This window comes from Gambusia affinis, linkage group LG23, assembly GCF_019740435.1.
Source record: "Gambusia affinis linkage group LG23, SWU_Gaff_1.0, whole genome shotgun sequence".
Classification (NCBI taxonomy): domain Eukaryota; kingdom Metazoa; phylum Chordata; class Actinopteri; order Cyprinodontiformes; family Poeciliidae; genus Gambusia; species Gambusia affinis.
The window spans coordinates 15,622,321-15,643,378 of NC_057890.1; the positions used below are offsets into that span (position 1 = coordinate 15,622,321).

At 38.0% G+C, this 21,058-nt stretch overlaps 2 protein-coding genes across 8 annotated transcripts in view; one reads left to right on the top strand and one right to left on the bottom strand.

The window, feature by feature from the left end:
* The window catches only part of ptn (pleiotrophin), a 57,764-nt gene extending 50,802 nt beyond the window's left edge, over positions 1–6,962 (top strand). For all 5 annotated transcript variants that reach the window (XM_044108751.1, XM_044108754.1, XM_044108752.1 and 2 more), the window contains one exon: positions 6,758–6,962. In XM_044108751.1, coding sequence (XP_043964686.1) covers positions 6,758–6,813 — 56 coding nt within the window. In that variant the 3' untranslated portion in view covers positions 6,814–6,962. The remainder of the gene's footprint in view (positions 1–6,757) is intronic.
* A 772-nt stretch (positions 6,963–7,734) lies between these two features.
* Positions 7,735–21,058, bottom strand: part of chrm2a (cholinergic receptor, muscarinic 2a) — a 77,664-nt gene continuing 64,340 nt past the window's right edge. For all 3 annotated transcript variants that reach the window (XM_044108744.1, XM_044108745.1, XM_044108746.1), the window contains one exon: positions 7,735–17,430. In XM_044108744.1, the coding sequence (XP_043964679.1) occupies positions 15,877–17,430 (1,554 nt within the window). In that variant the 3' untranslated portion in view covers positions 7,735–15,876. The remainder of the gene's footprint in view (positions 17,431–21,058) is intronic.

Sequence of the window (21,058 nt, forward strand, 5' to 3'; positions counted from 1 at the left end):
AAATCATAAGAGCAGCAAACACATCATTTGGAAGTTGTTTAAAATCTGTAAACTTCAATAGACATAGTCAATGTTGAAACCAAGAAATTTAGTTGTTTTTCTTGTGAAAATATTTTCCTACTCTATATTTTTGTCAATAACACATAAAAAATGAGACTGTTCCATGTTTACCACAGTGTTACATCACTATTACTTTGAGCAACACATCAAATAGGAACAAAGGACTCTGCCTGACTGAAGCTCTTTTGACGTATAGGATAATACATAACTATATAAACCTTTTTTCATTTAATTAGATTCTACAGGTGAATATATCAATTAGATGAATGAATCTCTATTAAGTCTCAATATAGTGGATTTTCCACATTTGTATTTTAAATGTTAGGTCAGTGGGTTTACCGTTTGTTTTTCTCTCTTTCTTCTACCAAAGTGCTGAGCAACGGCGGCTGATGACGTGTTTTTGACCAGGTTTTGTTTTGCTCATCACACGTCGGTCAAAAGGTTCCTGGATTTCTTTTTAATTGGAATGATTATGCATCAGAATACGTAGCAGCTTGTATCAGGACTGAACTTCCATCGTCTCAGCTGATAATTACTGTGCGAGTTCAGTAGATTCTCGCCTTGTCTCCTCAAGCATCGCATGCTGATTGCATCTTTGCTAAATCCAACAAACCCTTGCAAATGATTTAATCTCAGGCAATGTCATGTGTGATTTGCATTCACATTCAATTCTCCGTCACTCAGAAGGAAATCCTCCTACTTTACTGTGAAGCTGAAGCTTTGAGTGACAGGATTAAACCCGGACTGAGATAGTTAACTCACTGTTCAGCTGTAATTACAGGCTTTTAACTTTCCTCAGCCATGTCAAAGTCACTGAGCTCTGGAACAATGTGAATTTCTACTTGTGATTTTCTGTGGTAAATGGAGAGTAATCAAAAAAACTTAAGTAGCAACAAATATTGTCATAATGGGTAAAAATGCAATCATGTGAACACTCGTAGGAAACATTACTGTCTGGTAAAAAGCAGTTGATTCACTGTGGGTCAGTGCTGCTTGTAAATTCTGCAAACAAGGATGTAAATTAGCCACTGTCAATGCCCCATTGTCTAAACAGAATTATTATGAGTCTGGAAATGTTGCCAATGGCAATAAGCCGGGTTTATCACGCTCAGCAGCTGACGAGAGCGGACACAGAGTTTACACAAAGAGTTTGCCTAACCTTACTGTCGCTTCATCAAATAACCACAATCAGGGAGGTTCATTTCAAATCCGAGGTGATGTGAAATCGTCTGTGGCAGTTTGCAGAGCTGTGAACCATTTAGCGTCTGTCCTCTTTGGGTTAGGATGAGTTGAGTTTTATGGCCATGTTGTTTGAGATGCTTTTAAGGAAATTTGACCTCCTTGCCATCTGAGTAATTTCCCTTGTCCTTTTCAGAAAAATATAACATATGGCAAACTTTAGCATGAAAAAGATTCTGTGGAAAAAAACAAAACAAAAACTAAGTACAGCCACTGATTAAGTAGCTTGTAGAATCCCGGTTTGACTTTATAAGCCTTGTTTTATTTTTTCATACTGTTACTTTTCCTTCTCGCCGAGTTCTCAATGATCTCATAACTTGTCAGAGATCGGTGGAAAGTTGTTTTTTTTTAATTGCTTTTCTGAGATCATTGCTGATGTCTTTCCTGCTTGGTAACAATTTCTCAAATAAAAAAAAAGAAACAACAAAAATGACAGGTGCTGCTTATGAAAGGACTCAGTAACCCTAAAAACTGACTGCATGAATTGAGAATGCACTTATTTTTCCATCTAAATTATAGAGGAGCATGTTCAGGATATTGTAATGCACTGGAACCTGGGAAAAGAAAAGGTAAACCTTTCTGTATGCCCGTAAGTGTGACTGAAGATCAGACTGAGTTTGAGTTTGTGTTACACTCCAGGTTCACCTGTTTACATCACTTCTCGCGAGGGCCGACTGCCTGGATGCAAAGTGACAATGTTAGAGGTGTGAGAGCTGAGGTGAAAGGTGAAGCAGAGCAGGGATGACAGAGGTCCAGACGAAGAGATGCAGTTGGTGGGAAGCTGTCTGCAGGAAGTGTGATTTCTTATAACTGCCTGTTGGAAGAAAAGCTATGGGAAGCGGAAAGGCTACTTGTTTAAAAAAGAAGAAAAAAAGAGAGAGTGTGACAATATTACAAATATAATCTTTGGCAGTGGGATCAGAAAAAGAAAATTAAATGTTTGGCTTCCCTCAGCTGGACAGATTTGCTGTGCAAAACCAGCAATTCTGAGCATCAGCATTGGGGTTTTTGAGATAGCAGCAGGTTTTGTGAAAAGGGGCAAAGTTTGTCACTTATACACTCCAAAGGAGAATATGCTTGAGTGTCCCACGGGAGTCATATGAGACCCAGAGTTGCACATCTTTCCTGTCCGTTCCAGGTGAAAGAGAGCCCACATGGAGCAAAACAAAGAACAGACACTGACAGAAATGAGACACGAGTTCCTGAAGAAATGTCTTTTCATTCAGCTGAACAGCACAGCATGGGGGTGGGGAGAACATTTGGACACCAGATTTGGTTTTAGATTTAACAAAAGTCTTGGTTTGGATAACAATGGTAATCTTAAAAATTGTGCAGAGCTCACTTGTGCCTCCTTCTGAATAATCAGGTGGTGCTCAGACTTTAAAAGTCAAAGACATGCTTTCACTACCAATGCACATTGTCTCATTGCTTACAGAGCACCTGGTTACAGAAGGCAGCGAGCCATGGCCCTGAAACTGCCAAGAGGGGGAATAAAAACTCAAGTTTAATTGTAATCAATTTTAGAAAACATCTTTTTACATCATTTTAAACATTTTTATTGCAATGAATAGTTGTGACGTTCCAGTTACAGAGCCAAAGAACCATTGGGGGGAAATAAAGTTCCTGTTAAGGCAAAGTTCAGGCTCAAATGTTTTCACTTTACATTTATAAATCAGTTAAATTGGCCTTTAATTATATTTGGCACTTGGGTTTAGCTCTAATCTCCTGCCTCACTGTGACAGCCCAGTGGTGATCAACATAAAATACGGCAACTGCAGCTATAGCACGTGTCTGCTCATTAAAATGGTTCATGTTATCTTAAATAGAGCTTTTTTAGCACTTCAACTGAGTCTAGAGGAAAAGAAATGACCAACAGATGAGGATGGACATTTAATATCCCCAGAACCCTGTATAATTTTAGTTTTGAATGTTCATATTTTAAACTGTCTATAATGTGAATGGATGATTGGTTTAAAATGATGAAAACCAACAGTCTATTAATTTAAAAAAAATCAGTAAATTAAAATATTGAAAATGAATAGATTTCAGTGATTCAAACAGTGGAACATCAGTATACAAAAAGTGAGACGTTAAGGGTTTATTTTTTCTCAATTTAGTTGATTAGTAGCTCACAACTCAACAAAAATATTGTCTATTACCAATAAAAAACAATATGAATATAGGAATGTTTTGCTGTAGCACAGAGTAATTTTGAAAACTGGTCAATTTGTGTTTCCAGCAGACATTTACTGACTCCTAAACTCCATTAAAACAAGGGGTTCAGATTGCTGAGTCAAGAAAAGTTAAGTGGAAGAAAAAGGGGCAAAGATAACATTTAACCTTGAGATGATTAGGAAAGACAAGATTCAAGAAGCACAGAATCTAAGTTGCTTGAGGTTGTCAGTAATTACAAAGTCACTGACATTTCTGGAGGTGTTGGTACATGTTGTTTTATCAGTCCAATCAAAATTAATCAGGATTTAAAAAAGATATTTCTCAAAAAACCATTTGAATAAGACAGACCCACTTTTCAAAGAATTTTAGTTACATAAAACAGTTTGCATTCAAGTAAACGATGTCCAGTTTTTACTTTTGTCTTTCTGAAACGACAGGTGGAAAGTGTCTGGCTTCAGACATGTTTGAGCTGTAAAAAGTAACACCATCTTGACTCTCACTGTGTTTGAAAAGCAAAGAGGAGCTGTGACATCCGACTTGCAAATGTAGCAGAATGCACTCGAGCCTCCTGAGTGAGAGTCCCTATCTCGCATGGAGTGGAGAGAACGAGTGTGAGAGCGAATCCTTTCCCTCTCCGGGGAGCAGAATATGCTGACACAAAAAACGAGAGGGGAGAAGAAAGGGACGGAAAACATTCCAACAAATTAAAGCAAGCAATCAAACGGGACGCCGTAGCAATTTCAGTATTTGCATGCTTGAGAGCCCCTTGTGCATCTAAATTCTGCTCCCCGCGGAAAGTTGGCAGCCGAAAAGAAAAGATTTCCTGGAGATTTTCTGAGCAACGCACGCTGAGAATGTTAAAAGGTGGAGGCACCACTGCTCAAATCTCACTGACAGAGCATAAGTTGTTGCAGTTCCAAACTGCCTGCCAGCAGGTTATTAAAGGATTTGCTAGATGTGGAGGTGTCCTTTCAACATAATCCCTGCATATGAACATTAATTTAGGATTTAAGTATTTATATATTGCGACCATGTTTCCAGATGATTCCATACATCATCTTCTTTCATTAGAGATTGAAACTCATTAATTAGATCCGCTCAATTTATTCCACTACCAGTTGGAACTTTAAAAGACCTTAATGAAAGTACTACACTGTGACTCATTTGGCATTTCACTCATCTGCCAGTGTTTGTGCTACGTTTGGTAAAATATTATTAATGAGGGAAGATGCAATTTAGGGATTAATTATTCTAAAAAAAAAAATCAACTTTAGTATGGTGAAGGAAATCAAAAAGATTGTGGTGTGAAGCTGCAGTGTTCTCCATGTTTTATGAGCCACTTCCAACTTTGATTTAAAAGGCTGCAGGAACTTCTCAGCCATTTAAATTACCATCAAGTTCTGCAGGGAACTGCTAATGACCCAGACCATAGAAACCACTGAAACATCCAGCACACTGACCCAGGACTGACTTTGGACGTCTCTGAAGTAGATCGAAGAGCATTAACACGGTGGATCTTTAAGAGGTGACAGTCTTGACACCAAAAGCTTCCAGACAGAAATCTGATGGCACCTGTGTTAGCAAAGACAGGCTCAGAGACGTCATGACAGTTGCTGAAGTAGAAGATCTTTCTCACTGGCTTTGTCTTAAGTTTATGTCTGTTGTTTCAAGTAGCTGGTTTGTGCAGCAACCGTAACCAAACTTGCCTAAAGTCGCATCCAGATCTCCAAATGGAGAACGTCAGTGTTTCTTTTTTGTTTTTTTTCATTTGCTTTTGTTCCATCTTTGTCTCTGTGCTTGACTTTCTAGTTGCATTCAGTATACAAAGTGACACTCTGCTGCAGTGATGGTCCTGAACGCGGGCAATATTACTCACCATCTCACTTCTCACGGGTGATGTGAGTGCTGGGAAAAAGAAAATAAACTGTTCAACTTGATTTATGACTCGCCCTTAATTGAACAAGTTTTCCGTTGCTTATTTGCATGTCAGTCCAGAACGAGTGCACACCTTCTGGTGTGTGAAGATGCCCTTCTTCCCTGTGGAAGGAGAAAGAGGGGAGAGGATGCAGAAGTAATTTCCATGATGCTGTGCACTAGCACAGTTGTTATCACCGTTTCCTCACAGCAAGAAGGCCCTCTGTTCTCAGAGTGCTAGCTCAGGCCTTTCAGGTGGGTTTACTCACCTGTGCTGCTCTCACTCCAAAAACATGACAGTAAGGTCAGACCACTCTAAATCCTTGTAGGGGTCCTTATAGTTGTTGGTCCTATTTGTGGCGTTCTGTTATTGCCTGATTATAGTTCAGAGAGTAGCTACTGGATACAGACACCAGTCCTTTTGTAACGTTGCAATGACAACGTTACAGTAGAAAATGTATAGATTAATGTGGTAAATGTGGATTTCACAAAGTTCTATGTTATATTTTAGCCTTCCAATTGATGAGTTCTTACTTCTGGTGGAAACTCAGAAATGCATAGAAAGATTTACTGTCTTTTGATTTCCAAAATAAAACTCTTTGACTCTTTGATAAAACTGCCAACTTATTTAAATCAGTTGAACTACAAACATTTTTTGACCATTTTGAATTTTTTATTTGACATATTATCCAGCTCTGACGTAAAAAAAAGAAAACAGAGTAGACTCTTCAAGCACCACTCAACAATGTTTGTAATAATTTATTTCATTTTACTGATGTATTGTGGTAAAACCTTTGTACTGCAGCCAGATATTTTTGTTGCATGATATCAGAATAAGTCAACTAAAAAAGTGGATTTATTTTTAATGTACGTCATTTTGGGTGCTTTTTAAGATTGGACTCCCAGGACTTAAACTTTTCACATATCCCTTTTTATATTTCTCTGGTAATAAAATCACCTGCCTCTAGATAAACTAATCTTTAGAAATTGGAATGAGATGACAGGCTATTTGACATGCAAAAAAACTTCATGTAGTAATAAACTTAAAGGTAACAACTTGAAGGTCGCTAGCTGTTTACTGCTCACAAAGTAAAAGACATGGCTGCCAGGTGCCACTCAGCACTAAACCTATTTTTTACATAAACCCAGTAGATCCGTCTCATCAGTGTAAAGTGGGTCACAGTACAAAACATTCACAGAGGCTAACTAGCTGATTAAAACCTGTATGGTTATTACGATCAGAGACGGAGCATGGCTTCTCTCCATGGAGACAATAGGATTTTTCTCATTTCAAAGGTGCCACCTCTGGCGGTGAAGCTGTTGTGGGAAGGACTTTAACTATATTTACTCCATTTGTCTTTTCTTGCAGATGCGAAGAAGCAAAAGAAGGAAGGGAAGAAGCGAGAGCGCACCCCAATGGACTGAGATTTGTTTTTATTTCATGCCAGCAAAATGGAAGAAGACTGTGGGAAGACGTCCACTTTCCCATTCCAACCTGCTTCCTGTTTATCTGTACTGTAGGCTGACTTTAGGACACTGTAGTTTTGATGAAACCAGTAAAAACATGAATTTTAGAGCCATATTGTACTTTTTTTTTTCCTTTTCTAGCACCCAATAAGAATCATCTTGTTTATTGCTGTAGTAGACATAATACAATGTGCTAGGGACGGATAATGAGATGATTTGTTTACTAGTGTTTACACCTAATTATGTTATCTCTCGGATTACTTTCTGAAATACAAATTGCCCACAATTTGTTTTACTGTTCCATACCCCAACTCTAATTTGAAAAAAAGAAAAACTTTGGTCTCTGCTCTAATGAGGCGGTTTGTTAAAGAAAGTCCTCAAACATTTTCACCTAATTAATTTGAGTTGCAAAGAATAAATAAATCTGCTTTTTCAATGTTTAGCAATCCCAATTTAACTGAAAGAGTTTTAGTCTGTGGTAAATTTCCATCTATAATTTAGTCTAAGAACTTCGCCATGAGCATACAAAATGTCTTTTTCCTCTATTGTACCTTAATTAACATATATTATTAACTCTCTCCTCAATATATTGTGACTGCTTGAGGTTTTCCTTTGCTTCCTGGTACATTTCCGATACTAAAAAAGTGAATAAAATGTAGAGAAAAAAAATACCAAAAGCATTTAAACTTCCTAATGTCAGCTCTGTCAACATAATGCAAATAAAAAAAATAAACATCTCAAAACAAGCATATTTTACCCAGATTTTATTTAAACTCAAAATCATATCATGTCAGATTAGATAGGTTAAAATGTGTGATAAATAATGCTTCATTTCTTCTCCGCTGTAAGGTGTGGTAGTGGCAGCATCATGGAGAAGATGGATGGTGTGGCATACATGCAATACTGGAAATAAAACAACCCGTTAGAGGCTGTGAAGGTCTTCAGATGGAGGTTCAACGTTCAGCAGCACGACGAGCCTGAACATCAGGATAGAGCTAAAATGAAATGTTTTTGATTGATGTATGTTGATGTGTCAGAACGGCCAAGTCAAAGTCTGGGCCTAAATCCAACAGAGAACACATGGGAAGATTTATGTACATTGTTAGCTCAGTCCTGAATGTATAATTGCTGCTTATCTTAAAAAACAAACAAAAAAACAAACAAACAAGAGAACAACACTTGAGAAGCACCAACGGCATCATCTTTATAAAGTAACTTTCCAATTAGGATCTCATAAGGAATGCATACGTGGTTAATTTTAACTTATCTGAAGAGCTTGTTATGCATTGTGATATTTGGTCAGATAAGACATGTTTGTAAAATGCAATGTGTGTACAGGTTAACTTAAATTTCCACTGTGAAGCGCGATGGTGGCAACGTCATGCTGTGGAAATCAGCTCAGCGCTGATGTCACAGGCTGCAGGCCTTTTTCTTTTTATTATTATCATTTTTGATTGAATGCAAATTGCATTAAATACAGATAACATCCGTTATTCTAGTGAATTTTAAAATAACACAAACACCCACAAGATTACATGTTCACAATGTGGCTGTTTGTAAGTCAAACAGCACTTAAAAAACAACTGTCTAGAGAACATAAATATTTTAATGTCAATTTTATTTGAAGAGGTTATTATACAGTGTAACCACTTAATGCAGTTCATCTTACAGTTTCATAGGTGGCGAGTGATTAAAAGCACTCCAGATTCATTGTTCAGAACAAATAATCAAGAATGCATTAAAACAGAAATCAATACCAATGTTACTGTACAGGAAGTATTAATAGCAGAGGGAGGGGAGACATTCAGATAGTAGCTATACCACGTGTATGTACATATAAAATGTACCGCATCAGAGTTACATATAATGTACTGTCATAAAGTTATATATATATACAAGGCAAACAACAAACTGCTGAATTATTTTTTCCTATTGCAATAGAAGCCACAAGCCACAGTGATTGAATACACAATGAACATCCAAATATGTAAGAAAAATGTAAAATTAACACTTGAATGTGTGCTGAACATCTGCAGCAGGCTATGGATTTATTTGATGAGTTTTATTTGAAACGCAGGTGGGTTCTGTGACTCCCTCCCCCTTGAAGTTCAGACCAGGGCACACAACCACTTATGGAAAAAAAAAGGTTGTGAAATTGCAAGAAGTTATATAGTGTGTCCATTGAGTGAACCGGCTTCTTCCCAGGGTGAGGGTGAAGACTCATAAATTTACAGGTGAAAATCAAAATGAAAGCCATCGCCTCTGGGCTTTTGAGCCACACTGAAACTAGTTTTAGCTTCTGTCATCCTCCAGGGTTTTCTCTCGCTCTCACACTTCTTCTCTCACTGCAGAAATCATTCTTCAAATCCCCTGGACCCCTGCGCTCACATGTGGAAAAGTTACGGTACAGTTCTCATATTGCACAGCAAGAATGTTTTTTTTTTTGTTTTCTTTGCAAGTCATGAAACTCTAGAAATGCACATATAATTACACCCCCTGTCTTTATATCGTTCATATTTCACAATATTCATAAATTCTAAATAACATTTTCCCCAAAAATAAAAACAAAAAACTTATAAGCAACAAACAGGCTGTACACAGATATAATTTCAATACGACAATTCCACTCTATACAATGATAAAAGTCGCAGATTTACAAAATGTGATAGAAAATGTACAATATTGTGTAACTACACGTAGCACAGAAAACTGAGTCTTTGGAAGCGTTTTTACTACTGCGACATTATTTTACAGAGGAAAAGAATGAGGACAAAATGCAGATCTTTCTTGATTTACATCTTATTTTATCCAATTTGATGTTTTCATACAGAGGGTGCCATTTATGAAAAAATTAACAAAACTGACGAAATCTAAAAATATTTTACAGCAAACAATTTTCACACCCAGCCACAAACATCTCAAAGGGATCTGTAATGATGACACACACACACACACACCAACTAACCTGCACATTTTCCAGTGCAGCAGTTGTGAACACGACCAAACCAGCCCAGTATATTACTGATATTCTTCACCCCAATGACTGTTTATAGTTTTAGAGATGATAAATTTAAAGTCACTGCGATTATTATTCTAGTTCAGTTTCATCTTTTCATTTCCTCTGCATTGACTTAAATTAACACTAAAGAATAGGAGCTCAGAGCTGGAACAGCAAAAAAAACAAATTCTGTAGGTTATATTCAGGAAGACTGGATTTGATTTTTCCTAAATGCTCAGCAAACCTCTCAGTAAACTCACACTAAAAATGCCACAACAATTGGAAGATAAAAGGAGCAATTTGTTCCTGTCACTCTTGATAAGGCACTTGAAATTGCTCTGTACAATCCAGCGATATACCATTATTAAACGTAAAATAAAAAAGAAATCTCCAAATTTGGAGAAAATGCATCTCTATCCAAGATTGTTTAGGATATTCTCAGCAACACCCACTTCTTCTAGAACAAGAGCCAGAGAAAGTTGTCTGTGTCACAGGTTCTCCGTAAAAGGGGTGCAGTAGCCCTTTGACATAAGCCGTACAAACAGGAGCCCAGCTAGCTCTCACGGCACATTATGATCTGATGACTACACACACTATGTTTATCTCAGTACTATTTGACAGACAAACAGATATATGGACATTTTCATGGAATCATAAAATGCGAAGCTCGTGACCATAAAACCACAAAAAAGAAAATTCTGTTTGCAGGAGCCTCAGTAAAAAGAGCATGAGGGACGGTAAACAACTGTGTAACATACGCCAGATGGAAGAATTTGCCTGGAACATTAAAATTCTTGGCTGACCCCTCCAAAAGTGGAGCTAAGGCTTCTCCAAACATGGTCCACTTGCCTTTAGAGTTGGAAAAAGTTTCTGACAGACCGCACTTCTCTACACATTTCATGCTCATCTGTGCCTTGCAAAAGTATTCACATCCCATTATCACAATTTGTTGTTTCATAACTGCGGCCCTCGGTGTATTTTGTTTCACTTTACTAGGATTTTATGTGGTAGCACATAACTGAAGTAAAAGAAAACATACAAAGGGTTTTGCACTTTTTAGCAAAATAAAATTCCAAAAATTGTAATCAACATATCTATTTTATCAACTATCTCTGAACAAAAATCTAACCCATTGCATTCAGAAGTCACTTTGTTCATCAAAAGAGTGCTTTTGTGTAATTTGTTACATACAAGGAGGAGTACAGCCAATCTGCACCAAGTAAAATAACTGCCTCTTTGCAGTTTTGGCTGCTTTGCAAATGTCAGTTGCACCTAAACGTGGCTCTATAATTTTTATCTTGATCATCTTGGATATGTTCTATGAAAAGATCCACAGACAATTTAGAGTTCCACAGACAAATCTGCAAATTGGTGAATTTGCAAACTGAACTCTGATTCAAGGATCCACAAGACATCCTGGAAGGAAACCTGTTTGGACATTTGCCTTCTATAAGTAGCAAAATAAAACATACCGCCATGTTTTCCAATTCAGCTAAGCTCTACTTTGTGTTCTACTACTTTGTGTTCGTTGGCCCCCAAACAGAAACAAAATATATTACAGTTTGTACTTATAATACAACAAAATTTTTATATACATAGTTTCTCCTTTGCATGAATGGCAGCCATTTTTTCCATCGTCAAAGGTCTACTCTCATCTTTTGCCATCAGAGCACGTCTTTCAAAGTCAGTTTGACACAAGACCTCTTTGTTTTCACCTTCACCACAAAGTGAACAAAATAGTTTACAAGAGTGTCGGTCCTTGCTGTGAGCATTGCTATTTTTTGCGATGCAACTTGCACCCCTTGCACCGCTGCAGGAAGTGATAAAATGCCATCGCTTTTCATCACGCGCCCCTCAGACCGAGACCCTCGGACCACCACTTACTCTCCTGCTGGTATCTGTCAAGCAACAGCTAGGCTGAGATTAATCGAATGTTTTCAGAAAGCTTTTTAGTCTCTATTTGGATGTGTGACAGATGACTGGCAGATAGACAGAGCCCCACTCCTCCATGTGAAGGATGTAAATTCACAGGGGAATTTATTTAACATCTCCCATCCATTCACTTGAATAACCAATAATCATGGTTTTGAAACTAATGATTCACTTTCTCAGTCAGTAATTAACAATCTAGTTAAGTTGCTCCATTCTATGTTTTCCAAGGAGAAAGTAACTTAGTTATACTCAGTTGAAATCAAGCCAACTTCTTCCCAAGATCAGTAAGGCTGGCAATATACTTGTGTGTAATTTGTCAACATCACTATAGATATTTTTGAAACATTGGAGGCAAATGGAAATATAGAATCTGTAAAAAAAAACAAAAAAACACAAGACAAAATAATTCCCTTTCATTCATCTTGATGCATAAAGCTAAAACAATCCTCTCATTCTCTTATATGACCTTATATGTAATTTTTCACATCTTGTCAGATTACAAGTACAAACTTCCATTTATTTATTTTAACAAAATTTATATGGTTGTGAATTTTTGTCAAATAAATAATAGAATTATTCTGATACACCAGAATAGAATCATATTTAGAGTTCACTCAATTAGTAAAGAAAAGTCCACCTGTGTATAAATTTGAAATGCATACAGTCAAAAGCCCAGTTGTATTTCACGAGGAGCTGCAGCAGTGAGGAAATCCGTTTACAGCACAACTATACCTACACTCCACTCATCTGGCCTTTTAGAAGAACATCATAACAAGTGACTATTTACAGTGTGCCATAAGCCACTGCAAATATGGAGGAAGACCCTCTAGATAGATAAGGCCAAGCAGAGCTGTTTAAGATAGTCAGAGTTGACAGGAAGGTGGACGGAGCCAAATACAGAGCAAATCTACTCCAGGTCGCAACCAACAGCCGCTGAATCAGAGGTTCACCTTTCAGCAGCATGCAGTCCTAAACATGCAGTCAGGAGTTCAACAGAATGAGTTGGATCGAAGCATGTTCATGTGTTTGAATGGTCGAGTCAAGACCAGAGCAAAATCTAACTGAGAATCTGAAGCAAGACTTGGAAATCGATGTTCTCCATGTTGTTCTCCATTCAGTCTGATTACGCTTGAATGTTTAATTTTGTTCTGTTTTTCATAGAACAATGAGTAACCATTTCTCTTGATGTTCGAAACACGCATTCTCCTCTTAGTCAACAGTTTGTGGTTGTAATGTGACAGAAGTAGCAGAAACTAAAGGGTAAAATTTATTATACTGTGCAATATGCTGACTTGAAAATATAACTGGACTGATCCTCAATGAAAAGCTCAGACTAAACACTTACTCTAGAAATAGTATTTATAGCGTTATCTAGCTGGGAGAGGGATTTTAGGGGCAAAGCATTAACAAGTAACAGGGTGCTCAACACAATTGTACATGTAATATTTATGTTACACTCGTGACCTTATGAAAATTAGAGACCATACAGAGATAATGACTGAGAAGAACCATGCTATAAGTGGGGCACTGGATTGTAGCATGCAACCACAAGCTGAGCGTGTAATGGGCAGCCTTTAATCTAAAATGTAGGTGTTCCACATCGGCCGTAATCTGATCAGCCTCATGGTGAGTTTTCATTATAGGATCTGTCCCAGATCTCTCTTTAAAGCCGACAGCCTCAAGGAAGTATCCGGTGCAGGCGTAAATCTCAGCAAAGCCCCCCTACCAGCCACTGTGGCAACCTCCTGATGGCAAATGCTGCTGCATATTCATCACTCCAACGAGCAAGCCGCATTACTGTAACTGAGAATGGTCTAATAGGCTGAAATGATGGATGACATGCATGAAAACACAGTACATGCCTCTTGGTAAATTGATATTTTTTCATTTCTTCTGGCACTAAAGTAAACACAGCAACTTATCACTTTTAATTTAACTACGATGACTCGGAATCAATTACCAGATCAAATGGAGAGGAGTCGCAACAAGAGTATGGAGACGTAAAAATAGCCCTTTTTGAAATCACGAGGCTGAGACCTGTGATCAGAAGTAAACTCCACACTTGGAGCACGCAAGCATACATCAGCAGGTTTACCCACACACATCCATAAGTTCACGAATTTCATCCTTACGATACGTGCTGCGACGTCCATCAATGAATCAGAAAGATCAAATAAAGTTATCCACTCCTCTGCACACTCACACACCACAAAATGCCCTCCCACAGACCCTAATACAGGACAGCTCTGAGCTCCTACCTCCTGTTTGACTCACTGAGTTCTTCGTAACCTGACAGCAAACATAAATATCCTAATAGCTGCCATAAAAATCAACACCTGACATCCTGTCAGCAGTAAAAGCTGAAGTGATGAGGACTGCAGCAAATGAAAAAGTGCGACTGAACGATTTCATGCCATATATAAAGATTTTTTTTTTTTTTCCTCTTCGGTTGTCTGGTCAATATGTCTTCATTTATTCACTTTGACTTTCACTTTAATAGTACATGACAAGTTGTATTAGCTAGATTCTTTGCAGGAAACATGATGAGGCGGTAACATAATCATAATCTCTTACTATAATCCTCACTATACTTAATTTGATGGGTCCAAATTGTGAGATTTGGTTGAGTATGCCCTAAATGGCAGGTCATGCAAATAAGGACTTTATATGTTTTTTTCCACAGTTCACACATTTTCAGTAGGTTACAGAAATTTGGGACTTCACTTTACGAATGGCATATTTTACAGGTGTGCATGCTGTGCCCATCTAGAGTTAACATCCCAGATAATCTTTGGCCATTTCCAGTAGCTTAGCTCCAGCAGTGTTGCATCTTTTAAGTTGTTTTCCTGCTTCAACATGTGATTGAACCAATTGGGTCATTGCTGGACCAATACAGAACCTAATATCCTGCTAAGAAGGTCATCTGTATTACAGCATTTATAACATGCTGGGCTCCTTTCCCCAGGGATGAAATTTGAACAGCGGTCAAACAAAAAAATGTTCAAATTTCAGTAACTGGCTGATTTCCTGCTGCATCCCTAATGTTGATTGTCTTGAACCATCATCAGAAAGTGGGTTTGAAACCATAAAATTTGATGTTTTTGTACCACCCACAAGTTTCAAGATGTCCCTTTAATGTGGCAAAATGCTTATTGTCATTTTAAAAAAGGAAATGAGATTAAAGTTAAGAGACTTAGTAGGAACTTTGTAACCTTTCAAACACCCCACAAACGTGAACAGTATTGATTAAATGTTGAAGTGAAATAGACTTCTTTTCAACTATTCTGAAATCACAATAGCAATTTGAAGCAATATTTTCAGTTCTTCTCTTTTGTGTGCAGATTTGACAACTGAAACTTTATTGCATTAGTATTTAATGAAGTTTTGCCTATTGATTTTTACTGAGGCTTTTTGCTCAATTAGATGACTACCAATCAGGATGAGAAGCCGTCAGTGAAAGCCTAAACACAACACTCAGTTTTCAATATATTGCTGGTAGGAAGAGCTGTGATGAGGATGATCACACATCGAAAGAAGGCAAGCAAAGAGGCACAAGTGGGTGTGAACACAGACACTAAGCTAGCACACACCCACATGTACACACACAAATAGAATTTATATACAGATATCTACAAATATCTTTACTGAATTTCAAACTTGAAAGGTTTGAAAATTCAGTCAGCCCTATTTTCCCATTTTGAAGCATCTTCCATACGGCACAGATCGTCTTCTGTCTTTTAGCCGGCTTTCTTTTCAATCAGCTCAGCATCCTTCTCTGTTACACTCCTTGTGTTAGCTGATCTTTTTTCAAGGTTTCAAATCTAAATGCGTTTTTACAACCCTCGTTTTATACATTGCTCCTGCACAACACAAGTGACAGCAACTCAATTCAGTTGAATAAGAGTAAAGTGCTACAACATCTTATTGAGGGAAATTGGAAAACGAATGATGAAATGGTAGAAAGTGATTTTGAAATGTTCTTGTCTCATTCTCACACATTTTTCACATAAACTCTTATACATGGATAACACACAGCACCCATACGTACGACATATACACACTTCAGTGTTTCCTCCAGTGGGGGCTTGTATTTATCTGGCTGATCGAATGTTTCTGTATTGGCAGAGGAGGAGATGTTTGAATGTCTTTTTGAACGTGACATTACACAGAGCATAGCAGGCTGGATTGATGGTGCTGTTGATGTAGCACAGCCAGTAACCAATAGTCCAAACAGTGTTGGGAATGCAACTGGAACAAAAAGTATTAATGAGTACCATCACGTTATATGGAGTCCAGGTAGCTACGAAAGCCACCAGGATGGCCATTATCGTGCGGGTAACTTTTTTCTCCCGCGACGGGGCTCCTTTCTTCTTCTTGTTTGGTGGTTGCTTCGTCATCTTCACAATCTTCCTTGCCACGTGGTTCTGACGTTCTGTGGTTGGCACAATCTCAACTGTGGCATTTGATGGTGTGTAGTAGTCACCCTTTGGGGACTTGGTCTTGATCTTGATGCAGGTCAGTTTGGAGCCCCCAGCCTTGGCTCGTTGCCGTGGAAGCTGCTGTGTAGCCTCAGCACTGGAGTTTGCTGCAGAGGCGACTTGTTCTTCATCCTTCTGATTGGAAGCTGCCACACTGCCGGATGTGGAGTCATTTGAGCTGTCCTTCTCTTCTGCAGGAGCACAGTTCTGCTTTGCAACACTGTCACCCTCCGTTTCTACATCGGCAGTAGATGATGAAGGGCCTTTTCCATTCTGCAGCTTTCCATCATGGTGGTTAGCTCCATCATCTGCACTCTGGTTCTGGGAATGTGCTCCATCTTCCCCAGGAACATTGTTATTGTTGGGTTTAGGAGTGCTCTCTCTCCTCTGGCCTGGTAACAAAGGTTCTGGGTTTGATTCTGATGGCTTGCGGTTGTTCTTCTTCTTCATTCGACTTTTGCTCGCTCGCGAGATTTGCCAGTATAGCTGAATCATGATAATGACAGGCAGGTAAAAGGCGGCAATTGCAGTTCCAAAAGTAACAGCGGCATTGGAAAAGAACTGAATATAGCACTCTTTCTCAGGCACAGTCCGCCCACCAACGATGAACTGCCAGAAGAGGATAGCAGGTGCCCAGAGGATGAAAGAAAGGACCCATGCAGCAGCAATCATCATTCCTGCCATTTTGGTGGTTCTCTTTACAGGGTAGCTCAGGGGCTTGGTGACACAGAAGTATCTGTCAAAGCTTATTATGAGGAGATTCATGACAGACGCATTACTGACCACATAGTCCAAAGCCAACCACAAGTCGCACACTACTGGCCCCAGTGGCCAGTAGCCTATTACTATATATACTGTGTACAAGTTCATTGAGCACAGTCCAATAATTAGGTCAGCACATGCAAGGCTAAATAAAAAATAGTTGTTGACAGTTTGTAGGTTCCTGTTCACTTTGATGGAAAGCATGACCAGGATATTGCCGATGATGGTGACCAAACTCAGGGAACCAGCCACCAGCACGATGAACACTACCTCCACGGTCTTGTAAGGACTGTCTCTCTCTTCCACGACTTCTGTCTCATTCCCTTCAGAGGCATTCCAGGATGTAAAATTAAAGACATCCATGTCATTTGGTTTCTTTGTTGCCACGTACAACTCGGATGGAACCTGAAAGAGAGCAAAGGACACAAGAATTTCTTAGAGAAAGCTAAAGACTGTGACACAACCCATGAAATTCAACATGTAGCTAAAATGTTGAGGTTAAGATAAAACAACAATATGAGCTTTTCTAACTGGGAATACTTGTAGTGAATCTATTCATAGTAACATTTGACAGGAACTGGTGTAAGTAAAATCGTCTTCAAGAAGAGGACAACAAAACAAAAAAACCTGGAGTTCTATCAATCCACTTGAATCATCATTGTACCTTGTTCTGCATTGGGCTTTTAGTCATTTAATTCATCAACTCACAATAATAAATTTGGCCTTTAGATTAGTAATGGCGATGATGATTAGAGGCACCTTTATCTGGCACATTTTTATAATCACTGCAATCAACATCTCACCATTAGGCAGCTGCGTCATTTCAAACAAAAACAAATTAAAGGAAACTAAAAGGTTATCATCTAAACAAATATAAACCGATGTTTAAAAAAGTCATGTAAAACAATTTAAAACATCCGGTCATATTTAAATTAATGGTCTTGACATTTTACATCACATCTGAACACAAAATGTATTTCATCCTTCTAGAAAATCTAGTTTTTAATTTATTGTATAATTGGATAAATTCGAAAATGGGTCCAAATGAGGGTTCTTTGTCAGATATTAAATTAAAACATCGGAAGCCAATTGATCTATAAAAGGGCAGTAATCACTGCAGGTTTACAAGAAACCCTACCGATAGTCTGTAATAAATCTTCACTTTATGAAGTACTGCTGTGTTTTTTGTCACTGACGTCTTTGATGTAAGCAGTGATGCTTTTGATGTGGTTTGCCCTGAGTATGGTCAAAACGCTGAGCTATTTAGTTGCTGTGGAGACTTATCACACAGAAATATTATCTTGTTGAAAGATTAGTTGTTTTCATTTCACTCCTTTCACTCCTAGATAAGCTTTATTCTGTTAAGAGAGCCATTCAACGTCAGTTCAAAGTGAACATAAATTCCTGTAAGGTCATCTTCCGACAGGGATTTATTTCTCAAATACAATAACTTGCAGAGGTCCAGACCAGATTTGTGATTTTAGTTTGTGGCTCACATCTAAAGACCAAATATTTGTACTTGAAACTTTAAAAAGAAAAGAAACAATCATCATTTTTAATCAAAATGTAATCCTGTCCCTGGAATTACCTCACTCCAGTATAACAGTTTTGATTATGTCTTAAATTCTACCTTTCTGGTAACAAAAATATGTGATTCAACAGATTATACATACAATCCTATTTAACAAACTACAATATGTCTTCCAGTGAAGCTTGTTTATCATATTAAAGGTACCTTTAACCCAGTGTTATGCCTACTTTTCGCTAAACCCAAATTACTGTATCATTTTCATTGGTTTCATGTAATTTTCTAATCTTGAATGTTGTTTTCATTAGCTGTAAACAGAAGATCCTTGTAATTAACAGAAAAAATGACCTGAAACATCAGTCTGTGTGTAAATAATCTATATAATATTTTTCTCTTAGTAAATTGAATAATTACTCTAAATGAACTTTCTAATAACATTCTAATTTGTTTATTATGACGGTATTGCAGTGACATCTGCATGAAAAAGGAATGAAGAGAATACCCACTAGATGAAATGGAGGAGGACCCAGAACCAATCTGTGGGAAACTCCTCTAGTAACTTAAAGAAAACTGCAGGTCACGTCTTTGAAAAGACAGTTTTCAAAGCAGAGCATCACATGACAGGGTCATCTGGTGATTTTGTATATTTCACCAAGATTATCTTTATTTTAAATTATTTTATTTAAAAGTAATGATACTTCCAGAGTGACATTAGTTTTACAGTGAACATTTCATGAAATCAAAGTAAATGAAGGATTGTTCTGTGGCTTGGTTTTGACATTTTGACACAAAGTCTTAAACCAAAGAGCCTAGTTGCTGAGTAACTAGTGAGCATTCACTTATCTGCTGAGCCAGAAATCCCTTATCATTGCATTAGCCATGGAGCTAAACTGGCCTAATCCCCATAAAAAGCATAAATCCACTGATTAACATACAAAAACATGAACAATACCAATGAGACACACTTGTGGCTCACTTGAGACGCATGGATTAGAGAAGTGAAGTGGATCATTTTGTCCCTTAACAGCTCTTCGTCCAAGTCTGACATCCATAAGCTTTGTCCCACACCTGAAATCTCTGCCATGAGTCAGAGAAAGCTTTAACACGCCAGTCCTATTTAAGCTAACTGTGGACAGCTGTAAATGTGCAAAAAGCATGGAGAATCTTTGCTCTATTTTTTGTGGAAGTAACGGGGACATGAGAAGCCAGTGCTGTGATTTTCCATAGCCGTCAAGCCCTGTTTTGCCTATGATTCTGCAAGTTGCAAAGCTGTTTTGCTGGAGCTAAACAAAATCATCCTCACTTTAAATTTGGCAACCAGCTGAGCTTGAGTGCAATTGTAATCACCTGCAGAGAGCAGCAGCAGAGGCGTTCTTAGTGTAGCTATCAATCATGAAGCTTAGCTGAAAGTTTTAGAACAACTGCAGTCGGTGCCTCTGCATCTGGCAGAGCACTATCAGAGAATGAGTGGTATCACCATTAATATATTATTAATATATTATATTATTTCCTTGAATAATGCAGAATTCAGTAGAGTTTATGAAATACAAACAGTTGAATGTTTTCCTTAACCTTCCATCCTACAAAACCTTTGACTCCAAAAAGAATCATTTAATTGAATTTAAGGCCCTCCAAACAGTAATCCTAAATTCAGCTTTTTTGTTTTGAGTAAGAATTGACAGTCAGTCTGTGCCATGGGAGGATGTGAATAAATGAGCTTGAATATTGTTCTGTGTTCAGTGTTGGGTATTCCTGGAGCAGGCCCACTAGAGCTGAAAATTGCCTATGCCCTCAGGGAAACGGAGAAGTCCAACTTCACCATTTTTCACGACTTCTGTCCTGACTCTGTCTACTGTAATGGATTCCAGGCTGGTCAGATGGACAAGAACATCCAGCAAGCTCACTTTTTTTTTAATCACATATCAGCAGTGGAGTCAAAAAACTAGGCGTTTCCAATGATGTTGCTTTAAGCATGTATATGTGTTACATTTTCACTAGTGGCATCTGTGTTTTTTCACTTTGCCGTATGCACTTCACTGCCTTTCATATCCTATCTGTCATTGTTGAGCAGGTAACGCCCAAAGCACCTGCCAGTGCTTTTGATGATTACATGTATTTTCCCTGCTGGCAGGCTCCACAGGAGTGTGCAGGCTTGGGGCCCTCATCTAGCCTGTGTTTGTGATGCAAAAACAAATCATTGCTGCTGCACAGGATCTCTGTGGGGGAACCTTTGAATGATTTTTACATTGCTTGAATGGTGTTAATCATTACTTACACAACATTGGCTCAAGACTTATACAAACTGAAAAGTAGACATTTCAGTTTGGTGTTCAATGAAGAGAGTGTCTTGAGTGTCATGAAAACATATTTTCTTCTTGAAGGATTTAATTTGTTAGACAAAGCAGAATAGTGCATTGTTTCAGAGTTAAAATTAAATTAGATGTATAATAATAATAATAATAATAATAATAATAATAATAATAATAATAATAATAATAATAATAA